This window comes from Sceloporus occidentalis, unplaced genomic scaffold (genome assembly GCF_023333645.1).
Source record: "Sceloporus occidentalis isolate IW3139 unplaced genomic scaffold, rSceOcc1.0.p SCAF_19, whole genome shotgun sequence".
NCBI classification, from domain to species: Eukaryota; Metazoa; Chordata; class Lepidosauria; order Squamata; family Phrynosomatidae; genus Sceloporus; species Sceloporus occidentalis.
The window spans coordinates 1,858,830-1,873,230 of NW_028316999.1; the positions used below are offsets into that span (position 1 = coordinate 1,858,830).

General features: G+C 38.0%; 1 protein-coding gene across 2 annotated transcripts; it reads right to left on the reverse strand.

Annotated features, from left to right (window-relative positions):
- Positions 1–859: 859 nt before the first annotated feature.
- LOC149302282 (UDP-GlcNAc:betaGal beta-1,3-N-acetylglucosaminyltransferase 7-like) lies at positions 860–10,604 on the reverse strand. Of its 2 annotated transcripts, none has more exons than XM_089482659.1 (2): positions 10,594–10,604; positions 860–2,033 (listed from the first exon to the last, which is right to left on the reverse strand). In XM_089482659.1, the coding sequence occupies exons 1-2, from the start codon at positions 10,602–10,604 to the stop codon at positions 860–862; spliced, it is 1,185 nt and encodes a 394-aa protein (XP_089338785.1). The 2 variants fall into 2 exon arrangements, with proteins under 2 accessions (XP_089338785.1, XP_089338786.1); XM_089482660.1 differs by lacking the exon at positions 10,594–10,604 and adding an exon at positions 6,743–6,753.
- Between the last annotated feature and the right edge of the window lie 3,797 nt (positions 10,605–14,401).

Below are 14,401 nucleotides of genomic sequence, written 5' to 3' on the forward strand. Positions count from 1 at the left end.
TCATTCAGCTGCATGTTCCATTCCTGAATTCCTGCCAGGATTTTTTCCAAAGTTAATATGTAATCAATTAATTTATAATAGTGTGATATACCAACCATTATCCTATAAACCATTATCCTATCAAATGAAACTCTTATAGGTTGTTGTTGTACAGTAGAAATGGCAATATTTGATTCAATGTTGAAAATAGTACTAAATGATCCTCCCACCTATAGATTACCATATGAATTTGTGAATTTGTTTTAAAACAATGATAACATATTAATTTAAAATTTCCTTTTATAAATTAAAACAATATACAATTTTCAAGAAAACATTTTCAAAACAAACCAATCATGGTTAAAGTCAGAATTAAAACATAATGCCGTTAGATTTGGAGGTTCAACGTAAAATGAAATGATTTGAAGTCATGTCTTCAGAGTCCTTGACATAACTCCCAGGCACTAAATCCACAGAGATCTTGATGTGTCTGCGGGTTGCCACATAACTGCATAGCACAGTTCCATGCGGTGTAAATAGCATTCCCAATGAAAAGGCTTACGGACTTGTGTTGTATAAGGCTCCATTCAGAAGAGTCTGATAGAAATATATTATATCTGTAGCCTTTCCAACACAAGATACAACATTATTAAGACCCAGTACTTGAAAAATGTGCTTTATAACTTCAGTCCATTTCGTACCCTGGATAGGCATCTTTGAGGAACCTCACTTCACATAAATTCCTCAAACCCAGAGGCCATATAAAGATCTTTTTTACAAAAGCTTTTCCCTAAACCTGCCAGGGAACACAAAGCTTAATTAATATACAATAACTCACAGGTGTTCATCATTACCCATCATAGGTCCTATAGCAAAAGCACTAGAGTATGTTAATCCTCCGTGAACACGTCAAGTTACTGTGGACAAGTTTCCACATGTTCATAAGGTCAACAGGGAGAAGTTTGTGTACCACTAACATGCTCCTGAAAAAGCATGGCTCTTTGTTCATCTTGCTATTTTTATTTTTAACAATGCCAAATGTTTTAAACCCTTCATGCATGATAGGGTTGACGTGGATCACCTCCAAGCACATCCCAAGGAAGACATCATCAATGGGGTATAACTCCAAGGTCTCTGATGCTTTGTACAACTTTTTGACCAAGGGACCTGCCATAACGAATCCTCCACCACCAGCATATGGAGGGTACTGGCTCTTGTTGTAAAGAGAGGTGGGTATGTAGTACTTGTTTTCTTTCCTACGGATGGGTCGTGCTTTGAACAGGACATCTCCCACAAACAGGTCAGGATTGCGATTGCCATCCAGGTAGTCTAGAATGTTAGTTGGGCTAACAAACACATCATCATCTCCCTTAAAAACATAGCTTGCTCCCTGGCAGTAGATGTTCATCCATTTTAGAAAATGCACTTCTTTAAGGGTCAGGTTAAAGAAGGAATCTAGGAAGTCCCATTGAAGAATGTCTCCATATATCTGATTCTCAAACTCAAGGAGCTTTTGGTAATTGTCTCGTTCTTCTTCTTTCATTGCTGTCCCCAAAAGAAACAAAGTCTGGATTTTTTTACCATTCACTTCTGTTTCCTTTCCCCAGGTTTTACGGATCACATCTCTACGGTCATGCTGTGTGATTATTGATTTAACCACGATAAGAAGTTTGATGTCCCCGATGCATTTCTGCGGATTGTTAATAATCATTGGGAAATAACGACAGTGTCGGTACAGCAGGAATTGCTGGAAATTTGGTTCCAGTGTCTTAAACCAGTCCAGCTTGGTGAGGTTCCAGTTGGCTGTGCAGTTGATTGAATTTACATCCCACTCGGAAGGGTGTTCATGGGTAGGAGGGACCTCTGTGAAGTGTTTGCTTGTTTTGGGTGCCCAGAAGCCATTGTTGCTAGGATAAGCATCTCTTTTGTGAGTATTTAAGAGTTGATTTGATCCCTTCTGGGTGAAGAGTCCAGGTGGTGATCCTCTTTGTAAGACAGTTAATGTTATGACTACGCAGAAAGTGAGGCACACTCCCTTATATATTTTCTTCTTCCTGGTGGTAGAAAATACACAGTTGTTATTTTGTTTGTCCAAGCGTATTTTGTGTCAGATTTAAATATGTAGGAACCTGGAGAGATTAAGCCCCAGAAATGAAACCCTACAGATCCTGTCTTCACAGATGTCCAAAGTATTCCAAGTGCACCATTCTTTAGGGAGATTTAACTCCATCCAGACTATGGATGCGTATATTGCTAACAAATGTTGACATTGAATTACATATTTTTATATGGTTTTTTTGCTCATATTTAAAGACTAGCTATTGCTAAATAGACATTCCCCGACCCCATACAAAACAAAACAAACTGGTTTTATCTCAGTAACGATGTGATACTCATTATAATGAGTATATATTTCATTATTTATTTTATACATTCAAGGATGTGTAACATGATATAAGGACATAACATATGCTACTGCTACACTATTTGCCTTTATTATGAGGTCATTATGACTTCACTACTGGTATGCGTCAGTGTTAATAACTTGAACCATGCTGTTATCATATCAGATTAGTCTTTATTGTTGGGGATAATGCGTAGTATGTATAGTTTTTTCTAATGGACCTACTGGACACATACTGTTATCCCATTTACAAATACATATAGATAGAGAGATATCTAGAAATTAAAGAGTTTTATCATTTATTCTTAGGTTATTATAAGTAGCTCACAGGGACTGTCCCAACTTCATCAAGACTTCATCAAGACTCAATAAATGTGTTGTTTTTATTACTTGGAAACAGAGATGGGGATGACAGTGAAAAAGCTTGGTGTATTCCATCAAACAGTTCTAATATTACATGGGGGCTCTAAAGAGAACTAGAGAGGTTAACGATGCTGATTCTGAACAGCTCCTAGGTGCCCCCTCGCACACCCCGCATGACAAGTTTACATTACAGAGAAGCCTCTTCAGTTTCCAGGTAATTAAATGGGACTTTGCTATGAATGGGGTCTTTCTCCCCAGTAAGCAGTAAAAGCTGGCTAACAGGGAGGGAAGGGACATGTGAATCAAACTCTGCATTGTGAGGACTGCCTGGCAGCCTGGATGCATGTAAAACAGACCATGGATACACAGATATATGTGTAAACCCGATCAACACACTAACGCACAGGCAATCACAATTTCACATTCATAGTTCCAAGCACTGTGTATGAATATATATATTTATACATATATATATTTATGTATATAATTTTTTTAAGCTATGCCCTAACATACACAATGATTATACACATGATCAAACATATCCCCAGTTAATACGCTTTAATTGTAAAGACAGCATATTTAAAATACACTTTCTCAATGCACATAGCACACATTTCTCTGCTCTATGTGAAATACCCTTTACAAAATAAGATCCAACAGAAAACCTTGCTGAAAACATAAAAAACTAACTAGTGAATGTCTAGGACTGATGTCACGCCACACACAATACATCATTTTACACTGCATCCTGTTAAACTTTGCCATATACCCATATCAAATATATACAAAACAACTCATTTATAGTATTCACCTGTCCCTTTTCATGGAACATTTATCATACACATTTCAATTAAAAAACACCATTAACTTTATATGGAAAGTTTTCCCCACCAAAAAAATAGTTTTAAATTAAGCATGTGTATGTATCTTATCTTAGTTTTACCATAGATTTAAAATAACCAAAAATACTCTATTCTTTAACAAAATAAATAATTAAACACTGCCAAAAGATAGACGGACAGGAAGGATTCCCTGGTCTTCCAGCATCACAATACTCTGGACATCTCTACTCATTTCCTCTTCTCCCCCAGCAAATTCCTGCCACATTCCCCACATAGAAATGAAAGGTACAGATATCCGAACGGCCAGGATACAGCGGAATTAGAAAATATTTGCGTCCACTTTCAGTCCTTTTACTTTAGAATTACTTTTACCAGAATGCAAGATTTCACATAATATAAATCAGTGGCGCTCGTTAAATTCATTATCAACAATTCCATATCATTAAAAAAACATCGGATTTGGGAAAGTTGACTATGATATCATAACATTCAGTTGGTGGTAATGTCAAGATAAAGTTGGAGACACCGTATGATTAAGATCTTTATATAGTATATACTTTATATACTATATTATATATATTTGGGGTTATTCCCCGTAAATACCCGAGTATGTGGAATTTTTACTAGTCTTTTATGTATATATGTCTGTTTTGTTCCTTTTTTGTATTGTTTTTTCTACAAAATTTAATAAAGAATATAAGAAAAAAAAAATCATTATCAACAAAACACTGAAAGAAAACTTACAAAAAGGGGATAAATCTACCACGTGCCATTAAACGTTCCATAGATTGTAGTTTGAAAAATTATGTTTATTGGCCAAGATTCATTAACTAAAACATATTTTTATCTTTTTTTCCCCCCCATTACAATCTGTAAAGAGACTTTTATTCGGTCAACTTATTTCTGAGGTTGAATATGTAGATATGTATTTTAATAACTGCCAAGTGTCTAAAGACTGTCACTGCTTCAGCTTTTTTGCTTGGGTTTTTATCCTGTGCACTTTTATATACACATATATATATATATATATTTACAAATATATTTGTTCACTAGTGCTACACTAGACTCAGCCCCTACAAATAAAGTTATACTACATTTTTTATTCCTCTAAATTTCTTCAGGCATGTATTTTAATGTGATTTTTGGTTTTTACACAACACCAATTCCAAGTCCGTTTAAACAAATTTCCTGTTTACTTCCTGCTGCGGAGAACTGAGCGGCGAATTCCCAGATGAAATGTGTCCTTTAAAGGGTTATTTACTCTATTGACAAAGCAAAAGGCAACCCACGGTTTAAATGTTTTAGCATGTTTTCATTATAGCATTCGAGGGGCTACGGAATGCCATTTGGGCCACGACAGTTACAAGTTGGGTTTCACCATCCCTGGCCGTGAAGGTAATAAGGAATAGGGAAGGTGACGCCATTGGGAAGGCGAACGGGTGGTTGATGTGGAAAACTTTAATTACACCATTGTATTGTTTTGCAACAACATTTTCTGGAATGAAACAGTCACTCGCAAAAAGTAGATCTGTGGATGACAAGAGGCATAATCATGCAATAAAAACTAGTACATCTCATCAATGAAAATATTTGGACTTGTCAGCTCAAGTCTTGTGTTGTATGAGGGTCGCAATTTGTGTTCTGACTAAGTGAGGGTTATTTTTAAATGGCGGATTTTAATTTTTTCAGTTAAAAGGGACACTCCAGTCATTACATGCATTATAGGTCCCTTCATATTTTTATGGTATCCCTGTCACAAGTACTTGGGGGGGTTCTGTTGGATGTGCATTCACCCCTTTGCCTGCCCCAGCTAAAGACAGAAACAAGACAAGCGGTGTAGCTATGGAATAGGAGATGGGGACATGGAAAAGGTTGGAGAAGAAGGTAGGGAGACATTAAAAGAAAGAGTGAGGGAGAGCATGAGAGAGATCATTAGTGATAGCATAAGCGAGAGTGTGTGAGGGTGACAGCAAATTTCAGTTCTGATTAGAAAAAACCCTTTAAATTTTCTCTGAAATGAAAGTGCAGGAAACCACAGTCCCAAAACAAATGGCCAAAAACCACACAAAAAATGTGTCCATATGCAGAAATCTACTTCCCAGCGATGTCCAAAGCTCTTCTACTCACTATAGGTGACTGGAAGAGGGTATGTTCACATTAAAGGGATAGGGGTAGCCTTGCTCCATGTAATATTAATCTGCTGTATTTAAACAGACCTGAAGAACAAGCGCCTAACTTGTCAACATGAAAAAATGTGAAACTCATATCTTGCCAGCTGATTTTCAAACAAACAAAATAGCAATTTCGTGGAAGTTTCTTTGGAATTATTTGCAGCAGTCCGTGGTTCTGTCATAACCCTGTGTGTAGCCTTCAATGTCTTTTAATGAGAACGTTGATGGGGGTCTGAAGAGATCCCCATCTCTAGCGTTCACCGAGCCAGCCCTGGAGATGACTGGAGGTCAGCCGAAAACATGTCACACAAGGAAAATAGCAGGCGGAGGGAGAAAGGGTGAATGCATATGGGGGCGTTCTGCAGAATCCCCCCATGCACTTGCAAAAGGAACAGTGAAAACTTTAAGGGACTGCACAGCTATCATATGTATTGAGGTGCATATTGGTGTTGGAACTAGTAAATTGAAGACTGTAGTTGTGACCTTTTCATGTTTTCTATATTATCTTTGGGCCAGTTAGTAATATCAGTTACAACTACAATATCACATAAAACTGTTGGAGTGACCTTTAAAACGATATGGAGAGCATATTATATTTCACCAGGAAAGTGGTAAAAAATACCGTGACTTACAATTCGTATGTCTTTGAACTAACAGAGAAAACTACGTGTAACCTTCACAAAATATCATAACAAGCATTAGGAAAGCCAGTGAATGCATGCAGCATCCTTTATACATGCACTACGACAATAGGCAGGTACAATAATCAAGTGAACATAAAACACCATATCTTTAACTAAAAGACAGGTATGTGCGAGAATAAATGATATTTCTGCTCATTAAAAAGACAAAATTAATTAATTGCACTCTCTGGCATGTTGTACAAATAGATCTTAGCAGATATTTAAATCCCATAAAACCAATACAGAAACTTTTTAAGCGCTTTTAATGTAGAATTTGAGAAAAACATGAATTTAAGGGACCACTCAGACATAATACGCATTAAAGTGCATATGATGGCTGGAGTATCCCTTTAATTAAAAAAGGGGTTCAGCAAAGTATGTGATCCCTTTAGTTCACCCAAGATGTCATATAAGTGAATACAAGGATCGTGGCCAAACATGGTCAACATCAGAAGTTTTGCAAAACATAGAATAGAAATAGTTTAGAAACGATCCATATTATGGGCAATGCAAAAGCTTGCATCACAATAGCTATACCTATTTACTGCAGGACAGTACAGCAACTTCTTTCTCCTTCTTTTTGCAATGGGGTGAGTTACTGTAGGATGTGATTACTGCTGCTTCTTGGTATTCTGTAATACCGTCTGTTTCAGGTGTACTGTTGTACTGTTGTGTTCTCTGCTGCATTGCCGTTAGTCTAGTGTATAATGTATGTTTGGTACTTAAATAAACACAATCAAACCTGGAGTCAGCATACTAGTGGCGGCGACGGATAAGATCAAAGTCCTTGTATACTCAATCAAAAAATTGCTTTGACATGCCCATGTTGACCATTTGGTTGCTATAATCAACAACAAAAAAAGTGCATTACACAACATTTAATGCCATTTTAGTATTGCGAAACTGATGGATCAAGTGTCACTATATATAAGAAACACTCATATTATCAGTAGCTAGTTGCTTGTAGATAAAGTTAATCCCTGTGATACATAACAAGCGGAAGAAGATGGCTTATGGTCGACTCATCAAATCTATCAAGGTATGGCTTTTTATACCAAGGTCGGGAATACAAGGCTATCCTAAAGATAGGATGACTACTTTTACCATGTGGCTGTGACTACGCGACACTGATCACGTGACTTAAAATGAATCAATAGAACATAAAAAAAAGATTAAGTATGCTACTAAAATAATTAAAAGTATCTCACTTTGCACAGGAATATAACAAGTGATTAGTAATTTCTGTTACATAGCGCTGTGCCCTGTCCTGTAAATAACACATTCTGCTTTTAAGTTGGCTATTATGTTAAGTTGTAACACTTCTGTAACTCAATACAGCATTGGAAACAATGGCCTCGATTCAACGGACCTGGCCAAATCTAAAAGCAAACGAACTATCGCTCTCAGCCAAAATACACGCAAACGACCTTATCACCTAATCACACCACAGTGCGTGCCGTGAAAACGGTCAAACCACTTAACCACCAATTAGATCAAAGGAAAATGTACGACGCAACGCTGGAGCACACTGACTGCCACAGGAAATGCTGGTTACAGCAAAAGGGGAAAACTTGCAACAATGTTTCCATCTAACTAACAGAAACTCATCTGAAATTTGCCGGCTCTTTTACTCGCTCTCGGAGTCTCCCTACTTTCTCTGCCGACCACTTCTGCTTCCACGTCTCGCATCTTCTTGTTCTTCATCTTCTCATTTCTCTTTTCTTTCTACGTCCGCATCTCCACAGTCATAACCTCGTGGCGAACTTCTGCCAAAATAGGGGAGCTTCTGGTGATGTCCTCTCCCCCTGATTCGAGGTAGAAGACGTCACTGGGAGCTCCGCCATTCTGCCCTTACACTACCTGAGTAAACTTCTGCCAAAATGGTGGGGCTTTCCATGACGTCTACTCCCCCTGATTGGAGGATCTGGGGGGGGTCACCAGAAGCTCTGCCATTTTGGCGGGAGTTCATTAGGAGGTTATGTCTACGAAGACACGGATGAAGAAGACAGAGAGAAGAAAGAAGAGAGAATATGGAAAGCAAGAACATATGAGATATTGAAATGGTTAAACAAACTCTGTGACGTTTATTTCTCCTCGCCTGTGCAGTGTCATTAACCGGTGCTGTGCATTTAGTTTAGTCAGGTTTAACGGAGATTAGATGAAAGATTTGATGGTCTGAAATGTACCGGTGGGGGGAATAGTTGTTTGGACACACAGTGCCCCTCACTGAAGTGCTTTGTTTTCAATGGTTTCAGTGCAGCATTTTTTACACTATTGCGGCCAATTAAGGTTTGATGATGTCATTGAATCGAACCCATTATTCCTGGAACTGAAATGTATTTTTTAGTTATTTATTACTCTCCAGTTCTCTAAAACATGAAATAATGATCTAAAGATCCCTTATATATCGGAGGCTTTTACACAGGAAACAGGTGGATGTCTCGTTATAGAGATAATTAAGAAACAATAAAAATTAATTTGATTGCTATGTGACACTGCAGCTTTCAATGGCATTTGGCTTAGAGTCATGTGATTTGTAGTCACAATAACTGGATTATAGGGAGTAGATACTGAATTTGATTTGAGGATTTACTTTAGATTTCAATTACAATTATTCATGTTAACCTTTTTATGGTTTTAAGTTATTTATACCTTGTGTAAACCCAAGAGTCCGAATCCAAATAATAAGGGCCAGTGCTAGGGGACTAGACAATAAATAAAATGTACATATAACTATTTACATTGTATGTAAATGTACGCACAAGAACGTTATAATATATACATTAATCCTTCCACAAATAGACTGTATGATATCTTCCCCAAACCATGTCCATTTACTAGGAACTATTGGTTTCATTTACTAAAGGGAGAGTGTGCATGAGGGTTGTGGTTTCAATTGCCTCATTGCACAGTATGAGGGGACTGGAGAGTTCTCACTGATTTATGTATACATTACACAGGGCCAGCTAATCTCTTCCTCCAGCAGCAGCAGCTCACTGGGGTTGACCACTTTAAGTGTGTAGAGAAGAATAGATGCCACAGTCTTTCAGAAACTCGCTTTCCGTCAAAAGGCAGCAGCCGGTAATGCATTTCTACATCAGCTGCTAGTGACTCACATGCACCTGCATGGAGGGAAACTTCTGGGTTAGTCTATTGTGTGGGCTTGGTTTTGGGTACACGATCCTCCTGCCCGGGGAAGGGACGCGAGTGCCGCTGGTTAGCGCTCCCCGGTCAGTGATCGCTGGCAGCCCGAACTAACAGACGGCGCAATTCCACGGACTGCCAGAGCAGAGGGTCTGAGCTTCCACGCGTGTCATATGCTTTACTAAACGGAACTAGCGACCGATCACATATTCACTCCGCACAGAACACGCCACGGAGGGTGCATCAGACACACGGCACACCTGCCGTACACACAGGCTGACAGACAAACCCATACAGCCCCTAACACACCCCAAATACATATACATGCATATATGACATCAGCACGTGTATATAGTGTATACATGGTATAATAATGTGTATATATATATATACATATATATATAGTACATGTATGTATAATGTGTATATGGTATACTAATACGTATATATAAAGTACATATATGTTATATTAATGTGTATATAGTGTATATATATAGTATACTAATGGATATAGTACATATACAGTATAATTGTATATATATAATGGCATAATACTGTATATATATATATATAGAACTTATGTGGTATAATACTGTGTATATAGTACATATATATGGTATAATACTGTGTATATATAGTACATATATGGTATAATACTGTGTTTCTTACGTCTCCTTTGGCCGTTACCCCGGAGATTCGCATAGCTTCGGATAGCGGAGAGACTATTGCGCTCTCCTTGGTTCAGTCACTGGTGACCGTGGACTGTTTCTATAACACGCGCCTCTCATTATTTTAGAACGTGGGCTCGTTTCTGGATATTTTACACAGATCCACAATCTTACTAAAGTGTAAAGCAGTACGAGCTCCCCGTATAGAGAGCGGGTGTCGGGACGGTAAAGGCAGATATAGATGACATGTCCAAGTTCCCGGATAACAGCATAATACTAATATTAATAATAATAATAATTATAGCCGTGTTCTCAGACTCCCAGCGGGAGAGCACTCACCACTGAAACATCCTGATCCTCGGCAGCGATTACTCCGATCGGGGACGCGAGCAGCCACTGTGTGAGTGAGAGAGAGAGGGACTGACACAGAGGGAATGCAGGAGAGGGGGGAGGTGTAGGACACGTCCTGCCTACTTTTCCTTTCGGTAGCTACCTAGGCAGAGTCCCAGATCGTTCTTTTACACAGGTGTCTTCACCTACCGGCTCCAGGCGCTGAGATTTAACGAATTCCTGTCAGACCTGTGTGGCGATCCAGGTGAAAACCACAAACACTCATAACAGGCACATCGGAATGACTGATTCTGTTTTAAACCTTAAATGACCGCATTAAGCTGGTCTGAGCAGGACCCTCCTCACCTGTTGTCTCTGTAAGTCAAATTGCAATGTTACATGCTACTGGTTATGTCCTGTCTACCCATTGTAGACGCGCTACGGAATTTGGTGGCGCTATATAAAACAATAAAAATAATAATAAAGGGTTTAAAACATAAACCACAAAACCAAACACAGTATGCATACACTATGCAGTGCATGACGAGCCAGAGAAAGAAATACACGTTCTTTCTCTTAAGTAATTGCACAATCCACTCTCACAGTTCCTACTAAAATAACCTTTTACATTTAATAACTACTAATCTGAAACATTAACCAACAAATTGATATCCCCAATTACTTTGAGGGGGAGTCTGATTAGAAAACAAATTTATTTCATTTTTGTTTTATTCAATCTGGAAAACAAATTTCTTTCCTGCCCTTTCAGTTCAGACGAAAATCAGAGGGTATGTTACATTCGGAAACGAAATCCGTTGCCTCTTTATTATCATTACTATTATTGTTATCTTTTTTTTATATAGCGCCAACATACTGACGGACTAAGACAAACCGATACATTAGGTGGAGAGAGCCCTGCTCGCAAGCTTACGATCTTGAGGTAATGGGGTGACAAACATAAGGCACAGAGACGGGTGAGAGGTAGTGTGGGGTTGTATCAGTGACAAGGAAGTTCACTTGGTCTTATTCACTCTTTCATGCTCTTTTGCACACTCATTCATGTTCTCTTACACCCTCATTCACTCTCTCATGCTCTTTCACACTCTCACTCACCGTCTCTCAAATACTCTGAATGTCTCTTTCCCTTGTCTCTTTGCCAAAAAGCTCTGCCTCCTCTCTTGCCTCTGTATATGTGTATATATATATCTAGTACATATATGGTATAATACTGTGTATTTATCACGACTCCTTTGGCTGTTTAACGGACACACCGATACACCCCGTTTATCTACCCCAGATATTTGCATACCCAGGCACTCTACAAGAGGCTGCATTGTAATAATGACAAATAGTATTAGTGGTGGAGCTGTGTAGTGGACGTTCATATGTTGGATCGTTCCGGCGGTCCCCAATCACTGTTGATTGCATCCCCAATATAGGCCACAGCGGCCACAGCTAACATAAATCATTACAATGGCTTTTGTGGGAGGGAGCATGTGGATAAAACGGAACGGAAATAGGCATGGAAAGTAACATAAATTGGTCAAAATAGAAGAAGCTTGGTGCAAGTAGGTGTGGCTACCATTCAGCCCTGCCCATCATGTTCACCAATGAAACGCCTGAAGCATGATGCTCTTGGCACATAGCTGGTGTAACTAATAGCAAATTAGGCCTTGTCTTCAAAGAACCTTCATATATTTTTGTTCTTGTAGGGGAGGTCGTTCTAACTTGGGGGGCTGAGGCTTGCTAAGGAAACATTAAAAGCACCAACACTGAGTTCTTACTGTGTTCATTTCATGAGATTTAGCTACCGAAGTACCGTACAACAAAACAAATAGACTGCCAAACACTTGTGACGTTTTCATTTTATTAAAATATGGGGTACATATGATCCATTGAAGGACATGCAGTTGTACATTTTTTAATATTTTCTGTGGTTAAATGTATAGAATGTCTGTTGGTCACATGGAGCCCAATCAGAGTTATCTTAGAAACGTTGTAGTACATATGAATTCAGCTTGTAGAGTGGGGGGGTGATTTTTTTTACATCATACCATTCAAATTCCTGCAAAGAAAGAAAGAACAGGAAAAAAAACAAAATGTCACTATAAATAATTTAACCTTTGTACTTAAACAAAAAAAAGCCATGTTTACCAAATCTTTAAAAGCTAGATAAAAAAATAGAACAGGATTAAGCAGAATGTGTAAAAAATGTATTGTAATTTCAGGGTCTACCATCTTATCCTTATCTTTTTAGTAAATAATCGACCTTATGTGTAATTAAAAATACTTAAGAAAAACAATTTAAGATGACACAAAACAAAGCATGCCCAGTGAATACCATTCAAAAAACACCTATATGGCCATATATTGCTTAGACCCCATTGCATCAAACATACCGGTGCGGGAGGAAAAGAGGGAGCAGCTGCTCTAAGCTTACAATTCCTTGCTCATTTACTAAACACCAAGATAAAGTGTAAGTGAATTATCTTTTTTACATAAAACATGTTTCTACTTATGGACTTTTTTTTTTAAAATACATTTTCTAATACTTTTTTACAACTCCAGTTAGAAACTAGAGTTCTACATGCGGAGAGTTTATTGATGTGGAAATAAACCTTATAAAAATATAAAACCTATTATATAACCTGTTAATTCTGGACTGGCCTTGGATGAATTGCACCATCTATGATACTGTTGGCTGCCAGGTTGACTTATATTGATATGGGTAGAGCATCTTTATGGTCAGAACACAAGCCCAGCCTAGCAATGATCACACCCGTCCCGCAGCATTCAGTTTCTCAGTAGCCAGCCCTGCTTGGGTTGTGAAAGGGAGTAAACTACAATCTTGGAGATAACACAGTTTGTTCAATAATAAAATAAAAATGTTTGATCATGAAAGCTACAGAGGCCAAGTCTTTTCATAGGATAGATTGCAGGACTTGGTAGCCATTGAAACGGGAAACAAACAAAACAGCTTTTTTGTGTCTTGATCTCTAATCATGCTTGGGTCAATCATGTCCTCCTAATTTTGTGGAAAATCCTGTCTTGCTACTTGCTTCTTGGATCAGGGTGTCATATTGTTAACCTTCCAGTAAATCCTGTATATTGTGTTTTTTGGTTGTTTGAAACATAATTTGGCCAATACAGAAAAAGGTGTAAAGTTACATAAGCTAATGGTCATTTTCTATGTTTGCCCAATAAAAGGTATCAACGTCAACTAATTATTACATTTTCTCTTAAGCTTTTATTTATCCTTTTATTTTAGAACACAAATCTAGAGGAAAATCTAGCATCCAAAAATCCAGTTTGTGCCTTATTTTAAAAATATAAGTGATACAATTGTTGACATGAATGTTAAAGTTTTGCAGTTCTTGTCTCGTCTGTGATAAATCTATTTAAAGGATTAAGTTACCGTATTCGAAATTGTTAAACATTTCCAATGTTCAGATTTAGTTCAGTGTGTCCGATTGCCAGATACACTATATGGACAAAAGTATTGGGACACCTGACCATTACACCAACAGGGACTTTTATGACATCACATTCTGAATACATAGACATTAATATGGAAGTTGAAGGGAAAATACCAAGACATTTTGTACAATGTTATGCTTCCAACTTCCAACAGTAACTAGACATCACTTCCCCAGTCAGACCGCTTACGTTTTTCTTTTATCTCCAACTTGTTCTAATTTCCCTCATACTTACACTATGCCAACTGAGTTTATCCCTTTTAAATCCTTGTGCATGCAGACAACCCCCCAGGTATCTCCTCTCCATTCTTTACACAACTATTCTACCCCCAGCATAGTCT